Raw genomic sequence first — 13,516 nt, forward strand, 5'->3', positions numbered from 1 at the left:
ACCAAACAATTTTAACTTGTTTTAACATTTTCAACAGGTTTCCACCTTTGGCTCCCAAACATAACAAAGCATCATAAAAGTATACCCTCAAATACCCTCAAAGTATTTGCATGTATCTGTATTTAAAATTTATTTTGGTTTAATTTTATATGCGTTTCTTTTGTTATGTTATGTTAATGGGAAGCAATGGTTGTTAAGGTTTGTGCTTCTAAACAGTTAACAAGAGTGAAGTTGGTATCACAAGCAAATTAATTTTAGAAAGCTAGTTAAAATTATGTTACTAACTCTTTTGCTGTAACAAAGTGTTCAGCAACGGAAAGCAATATACCTTCTTATGGAAGATTGTGAGCATTTATTTTAGCTGTTAATCATTACATTTAGTATGAAATATTAGTAATGCACCCCAAATGAAAATGAATGTCTATACAACAATTGCAAAAGTATAGCTTGTGTTATAAAAGACTCGGTCCCTATTACATTGTTCTTATTACATTGTAAAGAAACTAAGTTAAAACTGTGTATTAAGTTTGGGTTACTGAAAAGCAAACAAAAAAAAAAAACTTTACTATGTTAACTAACAAAAGTTGTTTAAGTTGCATCTCACAGACTAAAGATGCCAGAAAATATCCTACCCTGAAGACACCAGTTCATATCTGTATACAGTGAAGAAACCCCCAAGCATCAAGAAAAGAAAAATGAAGTGCTTTATAAATAAGAGACTGGTCCATTACACCTCTATCTACAATATATGGACAATTAATTTAACAATCAGCTAAAAAACACTAGCTGGACCAGAAAAACTGTCATTTAATTTCAACTTGGTTATTGTGTAAAAACAACTGTATGATTGCTGTACTACTGTATTATCATTGTACTGCTATATTATTGCTGTACTACTGTACTATTATTGTACTGCTGTATTGTATGATTGCTGTACATGTACAATGTGTATAACCTTGCTAAACTGTTTAACCAACACACAGGTACAAATCAACAAACGAATGGCAGCAACAACATGAAGACAAGGAAAAAACAAATTGGTAAAGAAACTAAGTTACATAGTAACTACAAATTGAGTAAACAAATTGCTTGTTAGTATCAGTCATAATTTGGGTCAGTAACACTGCATCCTAACTGAGGCACATGTTATTCAAAACAATCTTGTTCAGTGTCTGGGTACCAATATTAAATCCAGACATAGCAATATTTGATAAATTGGTTACTGTCCATTCAGTAGGTTATCTGGAAGACAGCATACATAAGAAACAACTGGATCTACATCAACCAATGGAACAGAGAAGCTACCCACTTCTGTTTCCTGCCCAGTAAACCTGACCAGAGGGTGACAACCAGCTTTAAGGATAACCTATAACATGAATGGACAGTACTGTGTAGTAACTAATTACAATATATTTATATATAAAGGCCTCAGTGGTAGTGTCACTGCTCCAATTTTTTATTTTACTTCTCATATACACAGCACTGTGGGACACACTATCACAATCCCCATCCCAGTAGTTTAAAACACTCAGCCTACTACTAATAATGAGAGAGATAGTCACTGAAATTGCCCTAATAGGGGTGTGTGTCTATCTGTGTCACCAAAGTAAAAGGGCCACAGTACACCAGCAAATTGGAAAAACATGGTTATGCTTGGATGTAAGGTGGTGTCATATGTACACATACATACTATACATATATGCCCATACATGCTACAAATATATATGCTATAACCATATAATTTATATATATTAATTATTTGGGAGTGCCTCTAAGGCTCAATCATAATACTACCTTTATATTTTACATTTACATTTACATTTGTATGGTCTCACGAGGCCCTCAATAAAACACCAGAGAGGCTACTGACCCCCATGTATCCATGGTCCCAGGCCTAACATTCCCAGGCCCAACATAAGGGACTAAAATAATTGGATAATAAAGTCTGTCTAATAGTCGTACGAGGGAATGTGCAGACTAAAAAGACAGATGGGGCATGAGTGTATGGATGGTAAAATAAGGTAACCACATAACAGTGTTTAGCCCACTGGGTTATCTTTAGTCCATACATTATGCTTTTCCGGGACGATGGGTAAACATCCTCCCCATAAAAAGACAAAAAGCGGGGGAATGTAGTAAGTGCAGGCCCTAATAAAGGCCCAGTATGAGGCCTGAGGCCTGAACTAAAGTAATGGTCAAGACTTTGCTAACATAAAGCAAAGTTAAGCTGTGAGTCAGAGGTAGGCCCTGCTCACAGAAGCTGGCACGAAAAGGGCTGATGCTGCATAAACATATATTCACCTAGCATAAACACAGCACTAGAACACACTATACTGAAACATTCCATAGATAACAGGAGGACAGGCCGACCCATCCCAATGACAGGGGCAAAAGGGTAAAATGATGGATAGAGTTGTTTTGATCGAACCAACATGTACAAGGTAGAAGGCGGTACCTTAATACGTAGAGGGGTTGTAACTTGCTACGTAGAGAGGTTGCACCTCAATACGTCAGGTGTGATGTGTAACTTGTTTGTATCTGTGTATAAGAATGCATCCCTGGGGAGGTGCCTTTGTCCGGCCGTAGGGGGAGTGGAAAGTCCCGCCACTAAGCCGGGTCCTTGCCAAGAGGCACTTTCTCGTAGTATGCCCTGAATTAGGCTAAGAAACCTACAGGGAACTGCAATTGTGTCCGAGGTCGCAATAAACCTAGCCCGATGTGGCTTTGCATCTTACTGGACTCTGTGGTCATTGGGGATTCTCGTCGGGTCTGCTGTGTCAGCTTCTGCAGAGCTGGGGCAGCACACAGAGGGACTCACACACGCAGCCGAGTGATATCAACAAGGAGACAGCAGAGCACCACACCGGTACCGCTCTGACAACACTATCTATTGTACTTCATACTGCAGATGTTTGCAACCCACCCAAAGTAACTTTGAGCTACTTTTCAATTCCCAGAAAAGGATAATTTCCAACTTCTAACTAAAGTACCATCCTAGTATCCAAGTCACCAAAAAGTGAGCTGTATCCAATATGCATATGCTAAGGTTAGCACTATGTTTATGTACCAGCAACGTAGCTGACATTTTGGTAGCTTGTATCTTAGGGTATGTCTTCACTACCCGCCGGAATGGCTGGTAGCAATCGATCCAGCAGGGATCAATTTATCACGTCTAGTCTAGACGTGATAAATCCACCCGAGTGCTCTCCCGTCGACTCCTGTGCTCGAGCACCGCGAGAGGCGCAAGAAAAGTCGATGGGGGAGTGGCAGAAGTCGACTCACCGTGGTAAAGACATCACGGTAAGTTGATCTAAGTACGTTATTCATGTAGCTGAAGTTGCGTAACTTAGATAGATTCCCCCCTCCAATGTAGACCAGGGCTTAGTTTGTGGTTTGAGCAGAAGCAGCTAAACAGAAATTGTAATGCCTACATGCTACTTTAACTAATTTTGATCTCAGCTATCGAATTTATTTAGCAATGTACGGGGGGCAGGGGTTAATAGACCAACTTGAAAATGGTTATGCGCTTCTCCTAAATTAGAATTCAGCCAAGCAGTTTACCTATTTTATCTCAAATGTGTGGGAATTGTTAAACTGAAGCAGCATTAGTGGTTTCAAAGTCATGCTGGATTTATGCTCCAAAGGAAATCTCCCATTATGTAAGAAGTCCAAGGTTTGTGTCTAATGTGCATGAATATTATAAAATAATTAAATATCTTCATTCCAGTCAATGGAATTGTGCGTGTTACACTACCAATGAATTTGGCACAAATATGCCTTATTTTGCCTAGGAAACAGTCAGATAGTTGTGGTCTCAACCACTAGAACGACACTTAACCTTCTACCTCTAAATTATTACTTGTGCTCTCACTGTTACAGAGAAAAAGCAAGTTCAAAAGCAAGATGATTCACAATAGCTAAGCAAGTCTTTATTTGTCCATCTCAGCAGGGTGCTCATTCACACGGATGCTAATAGCAGGCAGTGTTAGATACCATATCAGGCTGCCATTACATTTTAAAGAAGCTTTTTGGATACATGATGTTACTTTAAGATAAACAAGTTACATAGAACAGAAAAAGAAATCAGCCATGTCCAAAGCTGTCTGCAAGAGATGACTGTATACACCAATACCTGCATATATGCACATGGGAGAGATTTGCTAGTCCAGGTGAGCTGTGGCCAGTGCATGACTGGAGAGAGAAGGGGGAAAGGCAGGTTTGGTAGTCTTTGAACAGTCTCTCTAGCCTGCTCTAAACTATCTGTGTGGTCTTGACCAGAAATTCCAGCCAAGCCTTGAGAAATCTTCCTGACTAAAGTTCCATCAAAACCAGTAGGTGTCTGTGCAAAGTTTTAGTTTCAATGAGTCAGTATTTTCTGATGGAAAAGAAATTGGATAAAGCTCCCGACCAGTTTTAACACTGGGTGCCCAACCTGAGACATGTTAAAGAGGCCTGATTTTCAGAGGGTGGGTGCTCAGCACTTTCTAAAGCTCAGGCCCTTTTAAGGTGTCTCACATTAAGTCATTTTGGAAGTGAAGACAAACTAAATGTAATTAAGGCCACTTTAATTCTAAATAAGAGTGTCCACACAAGGGTTTTATGCGGTTTTACCAATTCACTTTAAATTTCCAATTTTAGTTAATTTGGATTAATTTCCGAGTGTCCCCATTTAGACAAGCCTTTATATCTGTAATAATATTCCTGCTTACTCTTAATTCTATACTTTATTCAGGGGCGGCTCTAGGTATTTTGCCGCCCCAAGCATGGCAGGCAGGCTGCCTTCGGCGGCTTGCCTGCGGGAGGTCCTAGGTCCCGCGGATTCGGCGGCATGCCTGCGGGAGGTCCGCTGAAGCCACGGGACCAGCGAACTCTCCACAGGCATGCCGCTGAAGGCAACCTGCCTGCCGCCCTCGCGGCGACCGGCAGAGCGCCCCCTGTGGCTTGCCACCCCAGGCACGCGCTTGGCGTGCTGGTGCCTGGAGCCACCCCTGTCTTTATTTACCTGTCCCAGAGATAATAGCTTATGTAAGTCACTTGTCACTGTCTCTTCATACCCACCCTGTCACCCTCTTTTAAATATCACCTCATTCAGACAGTGGATATTATACATACTTTGCTAATTCCCAATTTTACTGACATTTAAAAAGAAATAGCAAGGTCTTTTGTTTTTTAAAGGAGAGAATTAATTCTGGTCTTTAAGTATTTTTAAAGTTAAATCTAGCCCAGCTTTGCAAATTTTACCAATTCGTTCTGCTGACTGCAGAACACAGCAATATAAATATTGGTATCGCTTTTTAAATGAATTATTGACCATTTTAATACATGTTGCACAGTACATATTAATACAGAAAAATACATGTTATCAGCAATGTAATGTTGACCATGTACTAATCCATTCCACCTGCTCAAATATTAGTGCAAATAATTATATATTTGTAATGCATCATTGCTGTCTAGTTTGAATCTATGCCTCCAGAATAAATGTCTCTTCTGTGAAATTGTTTGCTATTATGAGTAAAATGTTATATATTCAGACTCAAATTGACTTTGGATGGATAGGTAAGTACAATGAACAACCTTCAAAAATCCACTTGTCTAAGCCTTAGCAAGTTATTTTTAATGAATTGTTTACAATAAAATGAATGTTATAAAAAGGTTTCAGATTAAAGCTCACGTTAACTGGCTTTTCTATGGCTGCACTGTAATATTCAGTATTTTGCTAAGTTCAAAATTACTGCACTTAAATTGGCAAGATTAGTCTTACCTCGGCTCAATGGAGACCAGTAACACATTCTCCTCAGTAGCTAACGCCTAACTCATTTTGATTTAGAAACAATACAACCTTGCCACACTATGTATTGACTGACTACACCTTCACTCATCAGGTTGGACTACCCACTTTTAGATGTTGCCACCTTCTTATGGATACCACTAAAATACAAAGGCATTTGGAAACAAGTTTTCTTACAAGCTACAGAAGCAGGTCTGGGAGTTAATCAGAAGGTGACATCTACTCCAGTGATTTAAAGCACAAGAAACTTGGCTCTAATGCAAGAGGAGTAAAGAGGGATTGGGAAGTGAAATCCACTCAATAGCAGCATTGCCAACTCTTGCAAATTTACTATTATTTATTAGTATTAGGATAATGCCAACCAAGAGTGAGGCACGATTTACGGAGTAAGAGACAATAGCTACTGCCACAAAGAGCATACAATCTAAATGGGCAAGACAGAGATGGTAGTGGGGAAAAGGGATAAGCAGATTGACCGGTGATGGTCTGCAAAGTTAGTCCCAAGATTTTTTAATTTATTATTAAATTCACCTCAGACAGGTGGATTAACTATGCTGATGGCAGAAGCTCTCCTGTCAGCAGAGTAGTGTCTTCACTTCAGCAGCACAGCTGCACCAGTGTAGCACTGTACATGAAGACAAACCTTTCCAGCGAGGAGGGTGTGTGCTGGACGAATCAGTCTGTAGCTTCCCACCTGCAATGCTCAGAAGGGAATTATCCCTGCAAGGTGCAGCCTTACTCACAGACAGATCAGGGAAGATCATAGCCAAGTGTCGAGTTGTCAGCAGTAACTGAACTCTCAAACTTCCATTCCCTCAGATGAGGTACTTTTTGGGGGGAGGGTTTTCTTGAGGGTGAAAGAGGAAGGCGGGGGAGGATAGTTGCCTGCTCTTTCTCCTGATATTTGAGGTGGTGATGGCAATGAAGCTGGTGCCTGTCCCCCAACAGCCTTCGCCGGTTCCTCCTGCACTACCAAGTCAATTCAGGGGTCTGATACAGATTGACAAAGCCCTTGCCACAACAGTCCAACGTTATCTCAAAGGTCACCTTTCCTCCAGGAATCCTCCATGGCAGATAAGATCATCCTGCACACTAGGTTTACTGGCACCCATACACAGACTTGAGGAAGCTGGGGATAGCGCTAGCAGGCCAAACAGGGCACACTTCCAAAGAAGAGCAGGAAGAGTCCTAGCCTCTCGGTCATCAATAAGATGCACCTCCTTGCCGTTGCATTTCCTACAGAAACAGAATACAACCTAGCGCAGGAGAGAAACTGAACATCCACCCACAGGGGCACCAGTTAGATACAGACGACGTTGGACTGCCTTTGAGGCACCTCACTGTATTTGTAAGTTATGTGCAGCACTTAAATAAAACCATAATAGAGAATATTGCACTGAACTTATGCATGGAAAACACCACAGTTAACGTAAACAATATGGTGAGTACATTTTATATAATTTTAAAATATAATTCAAAACAAGAAATTTACAACATAAGACATTTTGAAGCATTTCTATAATTTGCAGTCTTAAAATGATGCCTAGTGGTTTTGTTTACTGTTCTGAAGTGTTTACAAATTGTCATTTTTTGTACAAAGATTTTATATTGGTTAGTGAAGCCACTATCTTAAAATTGTTGGCTTTAAGTTACAGAGGTAACAGAGAGGTATAATTTGAATTCACATCAGAGCTTTCTAAAAATGGCAACAGTACAAGCATGTGCCTCCTCCAGTATCCAGAACTCTTTGTGATTCTGCCATGGCCAAGGAATAGAGCTATACATCTGGACAAAGCTGCCACAGTTTCCCAGAATGCTTTGGAGGAAAACCTGGCATACTTGATTTCTCTTGTTTACCAATATAATTCTCTGCTCAATATAAAATAAAGGGAAAAAAATCAATTTTGACTGAGCCTGGGAAGTTTTAAAAAATTTGGCAGAGGATAGCTGTAATGGAGAGACAAAGTAGATTTTAGGAAAACCTACTCTGAAGAAGGGAGAGAAAGTTCTGTGGAAAATATGCCAAGTCTGCAGAGTAGAATTAAGACAGAGTGCTACAGATGATCCGCACAATGAGTGGAACTTAGAACACTGAAACAATGCAGTTCATACCCGAGTTCTACAGGAGCTCTCTGGCTCGAAAATGTCACCACTTACTACAGAATTTTCAACTGTTGGGAAATATTACCCCAAATATTTCATCATCTCCATTACTTCACTTCAGCTACTGTACCCAGCATGGATCCATCTCAGACGCACCTTGAGTAAGTTCCTATTGTTTAAACACACATACAGTAATAGTTATCCACAGCATTAGATATATCAGGGGGAAGAAAAGTTTCTGCACCTGCAACTATTTTATGTTGCTCAGGTATTGAAGATCATGTCCTAAAGTTAAACTAAGTTTCAGCTTTGGATTTTGGCTAGATTTTATACAAATTCTTCCCATCTACAGATGAATGTGTGGGTTATACCTCATCCTTTCACTTCTGTTACAATCTCAATTTGTTTATGTACAGAATAAAAAACAAACAAGCTTCTATGATGTTAAACTGACAACAAGCATCTTCACCTCACAGTAATGAAATCTAAAACAAGGTGGCTGCATTCATTTAGGAACATATTTGAAATTAAAAGTGCCATTATCAGACAGATAATAAACAGAGTGCCGTGAGTTCGTATGAAGTTGATACATTCCAGTGGGCTCCAACAACAACAGCAAAAACCCCTCTCCAATTTAGATTAGCTTAAAGTTCTATACAATGAATAAATTACATCTTTCTTGGGATAGTGTTTCTGTTACTCCTACATCTCAGAGAAATTCAAAGATAATTAATTAAAGCAAGAAATTGTATAGCGTAGGATAACATTTTGAAAGAATGAAATGATTTAGAAACACCAATCAGCAAAGATAATTTGATTATGATTAGCTGTGCTGAAGTTTAAGTCATTACACAGTTTTAGTCTATGTAATCCATTACCTACGCTATGCTCTGTAGTTAAAGTCTAACAAATGGTATTAGATGATTGAGGACTGAAATACTTTCAATTCATCACTTGCCTTCCTTCACCAACATTTTTCCAATGGAAAATTAGTGGCAAGTAGTTTTGCAGAAATTCATATCTGGGGGAAATGTCGTTTAAGGAATATGAATTAAGGATTATATCTGCTCACATTCTTCAAATAAATTCTGGTTTAAATATGGCTGCTGTTTTGTTCTGAACAGTCACTGTGTCCCACAAAAATTACAACTGCTGTTTAATAAGAAATTATTCCCTGTGCTTTCTAACACCCCCAACCTGGCAATGGGACAACATGTTTGTCTGCACTCTCAGCTAAAGTGGCGAGCAAGGCGAGCAGATCTATAATCAGCTCGCAGCTGAACAAAGGAGTGAAGGATGTTCTTGTCCAGATTAGCAAGTTGTTCTCCGGAGCAGACCTGCTTTAAGTTATCTGGTGCTACCACCAAAAGATTGCAGAGTGCATGCAGGGTGTCAAAAAGCTGCAACACCAATGGAATCTGTTTGAAAGAGAGAGAGAGAAGAAAAAAACCAGTAAAAATGCTCAAAGTAAGTATAAGTCTTATAATGAAATAGCTGCTGCAAAGTTCATCCAGAATGTCAGTGCTATTTTCCACACAGGTTTCATAAACACAAGAACTAGCGGGTGTTCAGTTAAATTAAATATGGCAAATTCAAATCCAGGTGGAGGAAATTATTTACATGTTATATGAAAGTAACTGTGGAACTCATTGCCACAGGAAGTTGTGGCCAAAAAGTTAGCACAATGGGATGTTTAGGATAAAAAGAATATTCAGAGTTATAATAGTGGATGGTAACAAATTTTGCAAGAGACTAATCCTTAGATGTTTGTGGTCTTAAATCTCTACCTAAAAGGGATTAGGAGGACACCTAATATGTAATATAATCTGCCCTGCATCTGTCTAATGCAGAGTTTCTTGCACCTGCCTCTGACTACTGTTGAAGACAGAATACTAGCTAGATGGACCACAGGTCTTATCTTGTCTGGCAGTGCGTACATTCCTAACTTATTTCGATGTGAAATCCTACATACACATGAAAACACGCAGTGTGTTTTTGAATTGCATTAAAAAATAATACATGTTGGTGCGTAGCAGTCATTTCCTACTCCCTGTTGAAATCCCCACCACCACCTTGACCCATTCCACCTGAATATGTCTGTGAGAAAAAAAAGCAGCAAGTCTGAACCGGCAAGAACTGTCTAGAGGCCATTCCAGGTCAGCTGCTTGCAGCACCAAAAAGGATTAATTCTCCAGCAGCCAGAAGGGCTGGAAGCAGACAGAAGCCAATCAAGGCTCAGCAGGCAAGATAAAATGGGCTGACTGCTTCTTCCAAGAGCCAGTTCTGGTTGTAGCTGGGACAAGGTCAGAAGCTAAGGATTTCCTCTGCTTTAACCCAAGAGGCCTGGCTTGGTCAGGGATCTAACTCTGACTACACCATTTGGTTAAGCCACCAAAGGACTTTTATGTTTCGGAATTTTAAATCCCAGGTGGCTATTATGATTTATAAAATCAGGGCAAGCTTGCTTTGTGACATGCTCAACTGACTCAGGTAAGCTCATGACACAAAGCAAGTGAATTTAGGAGACAGCTATGAGGACTATTCGGAAAAGACAGTCTTGCTGACATCTTTTATTAAATGATTAAAGGTGCTGCCATGGTACTAGGGCAATCTACAGTCTAAAATGTATGGTAGGTTGTGAATAGAAGGCAAAAGATGTGAAATGTGGCTATATGAAGGACATTTTTCAACAAAAATATTGTTTCGCTATCCAGGCATTTTATGTATGCCTCTAACACCACGCATATTAAGTATACATACACTAACCTTAAAGTCTTTGGCACACTTCCTGTATTCAGCCACATCACAAATTGCTAACATGCCTCCCATGCAACTGTAGGAATATTGCTGTAGATGTTCATAAATAAGTCGATGAAAACGAACTCCAAGCTCCATCAGCACTGTGTCCACATTCTTACCATCCATAGACTTTCTAATCTTTTCCACTTGCTTTCTGACATAGCCACATACTTTGACACAGGCCTATAAAAAAATTGCTTGTAAGTTAACTGATTAAAGAGAAGCTTTCCCTCTTAAACATTTGGAAAGCAAAGTCTCAGATTAATCACGAGCAATGTACAGAGCACTGGCTCACACATAACGGTCTGTGGATCACCAGCTGACCACTTGCTGCTGGCGTTCCTCATTTTCAGCAGAAAAATTGCATTGAAAGACATCCATAATTCATTAAATACTGCCCTAATATTACTTTTCTGGGTAAGCAATTGTTGCCATTATCACTGGGAAGACCTGCAAATGGGAAGGCAGATCCATGACAAACTCTCTATTAAGTTTTGGTCCATGTTAATTTAGATGGTACTTTAGGGGAGGAGGAGTTTGTGTTTGTACGGCACTTAGTCCAGCCTGACTGGGGCTGTTGGACACTATTATTATACAACAAAACTGAGAATACTCCCATCAAGTTTAGGATCCACACTGTGAAGGAGTTTGAGAATCCTTGGCATAGAGTGAAACAAGCCTGAATGTTAATCAGATGTACATGTAATTGGACATACACTATCAAAATGCCAACACTGCTCAAATTATCTTCAAAATGCTACTATGTATTACTGACAAATCTCTATTTGTTTACTCACATTAGTATACTGAATCAAAACACTGTTTTCATCTTCTGGTTTAAAATCGGTCTTCTTTTGTTCTGCAGCCAAGATGTGCTTCATCTGACCAATCATACAATTCAGTGTCCTTTAAAGTTAAAATATACATGTGTTTTAAAATAAAACTTTTCATTTACTTGATTTTAACATTTAAAAATTCTAAAGTGATCCCACATAAAATATAAGTGATTAGTGCACCGTGAAGTAGAAATCCCCCATTATCCACCACTTCTACAAATTCATGAAGATTAAATGAGTTTCACCATTTAATATAAAAAAAGATGTTCACGCTAAAATGAACTGCAAAGACCAAAAATATTTTTGAAGCTGATATGCAATTTTAGTACACAAGACAAGTCTGATTTTCTGAAGGCGGTAGGGGCATGAGAGTCAGACACCTTTGAGAAATCTCTGCTCCAAAGTTCTCTTTATCTTGGAATGCAACACAGTATGTGCTGGCCAGCTGATTTTAAAGGAGACATATTAATTGAAACATAACCAATTTAAAGCCAGCTCTTCAGAATAGCCAGGCACTCTTCTTTGCTGGGGAAACCAGAAAGACTCTGAAGTGAACTTTCTAGACCTAGTTCAGTAACTTTATAAAGAATACACAGTTCAAGCGAAACAGCATCACAAAACACTTGCAACAAGAAAGAATCTTTCCATTCACCAGTGCTGGTCACTTGTCTTGAAAGATCCTGTGCAACTTTACTTGCACCACAGTTCTTCTCTTCTCCCTAGCAGTTATCCTTCCTGAACATTATCTGAAGTCAGAAATGGTTTATTTTACAGTCAATCCCAAAGCTGATCCAGGGAGAGCTTGAAGAGCAAAGCAGCTGCAATACATAGTGCTCACTCTCCCAAGTGACTCTCACTGGAACACTCATTTTTTCAGAACACATTCTCTCACTGTTTTCTAGAGACCGTAATCAGCAAAAATGAAGCTACATAGCTTGGACTATGAAAACTCCACAGGATTTGAGGGAGGGAAAAATATACCTAATCCCAAAACAGGGAATCAAATTAATTATTTTCCATGCCTATGAAGCTAAGACTCCCATTCTGGCTGTACTTCACTCTACAACCTTGCCTCAGCCAATAACAGAAATCAGAGTTACATCCCCCTGCTCTTCCAACTTCCACTTTTAATATACATGCACGTAAGGCAATCTCTATGGATATATAGAACAGCAATGCTTGTTCATTAGGATGGTCCATGGACTAAAACCAGTTCAACTAATCATTACTGAGGAAGAAACCATCACTGTGAAAACTCTTCAAGGGTCTGCTATCAGACATTGTCAGATTCTGGATAACATTTAAACCAACAATGCCTGGGAATCTACCTTTCTTTGTTACCAGATGGTGCCCAAGTCCAGCATGATCTATTCTTGGGGTTCTTTCTGGTATTTTAGTGCTCATGTAGACAAAATGGTGTGCAAGTAACCACATTTTTATATAAGTGATTTGTCTCAAAACTGGTCTCTCTTTTACAGAGCCATCATAAACATGTAGTTGTCTGCAACACATAGGGGCTTGTGAAAATCCCACCTTAGGTGACTTGGGAACACAGTACCACTGACTTCCAACTGGACTTGTGCTTCTCCATCACTTAGGCATGTTTGAAAATCCCCACATAGTCTTTAGAGATTATTTATAGTACACAGAACTTAATTTATCTCCTCTGACACTGAGGGCTCAGGTTTGAACCTGTCTAGGTTTGAACCTGTGGCTTCAGAGAGTAAGTATTTCAGACTTAATGTTTAAACCACTACGGCATTTCCAGCAGCAGAAGCTAAAATCTCCATTGTTATCTCTGTACTTTCTCCCGTTTTTCCTTTCCTTCCATCGCCACAGCAAATATTTTTACCAAATCACCCCTCAATTCCTTTGAGACTCTTCCTCACCGAGCAGAAGGTAACAGAGCTAGGATACAAGAAGCAATGCTTGTTTTCTCTTGCACAATTCTGTTCTTTGCTCCTTCGGGATGGAGTGGACACCTAAT

At 39.5% G+C, this 13,516-nt stretch overlaps 2 protein-coding genes across 3 annotated transcripts in view; one reads left to right on the plus strand and one right to left on the minus strand.

Moving 5' to 3' along the window:
• Window positions 1-7,384: 7,384 nt before the first annotated feature.
• Window positions 7,385-13,516, minus strand: part of EXOC5 (exocyst complex component 5) — a 41,816-nt gene continuing 35,684 nt past the window's right edge. For both annotated transcript variants that reach the window (XM_045013248.1, XM_045013247.1), the window contains exons 16-18: window positions 11,491-11,599; window positions 10,661-10,876; window positions 7,385-9,312 (exon numbers count right to left, since the gene is read on the minus strand). In XM_045013248.1, the coding sequence (XP_044869183.1) occupies window positions 9,124-9,312; window positions 10,661-10,876; window positions 11,491-11,599 (514 nt within the window). In that variant the 3' untranslated portion in view covers window positions 7,385-9,123. The remainder of the gene's footprint in view (window positions 9,313-10,660; window positions 10,877-11,490; window positions 11,600-13,516) is intronic.
• Window positions 7,880-13,516, plus strand: part of AP5M1 (adaptor related protein complex 5 subunit mu 1) — a 56,703-nt gene continuing 51,066 nt past the window's right edge. The window contains exon 1 of the mRNA XM_045013250.1: window positions 7,880-8,055. Coding sequence (XP_044869185.1) covers window positions 8,030-8,055 — 26 coding nt within the window. The 5' untranslated portion in view covers window positions 7,880-8,029. The remainder of the gene's footprint in view (window positions 8,056-13,516) is intronic.

Source organism: Mauremys mutica, chromosome 4 (genome assembly GCF_020497125.1).
Source record: "Mauremys mutica isolate MM-2020 ecotype Southern chromosome 4, ASM2049712v1, whole genome shotgun sequence".
NCBI lineage: Eukaryota > Metazoa > Chordata > Testudines > Geoemydidae > Mauremys > Mauremys mutica.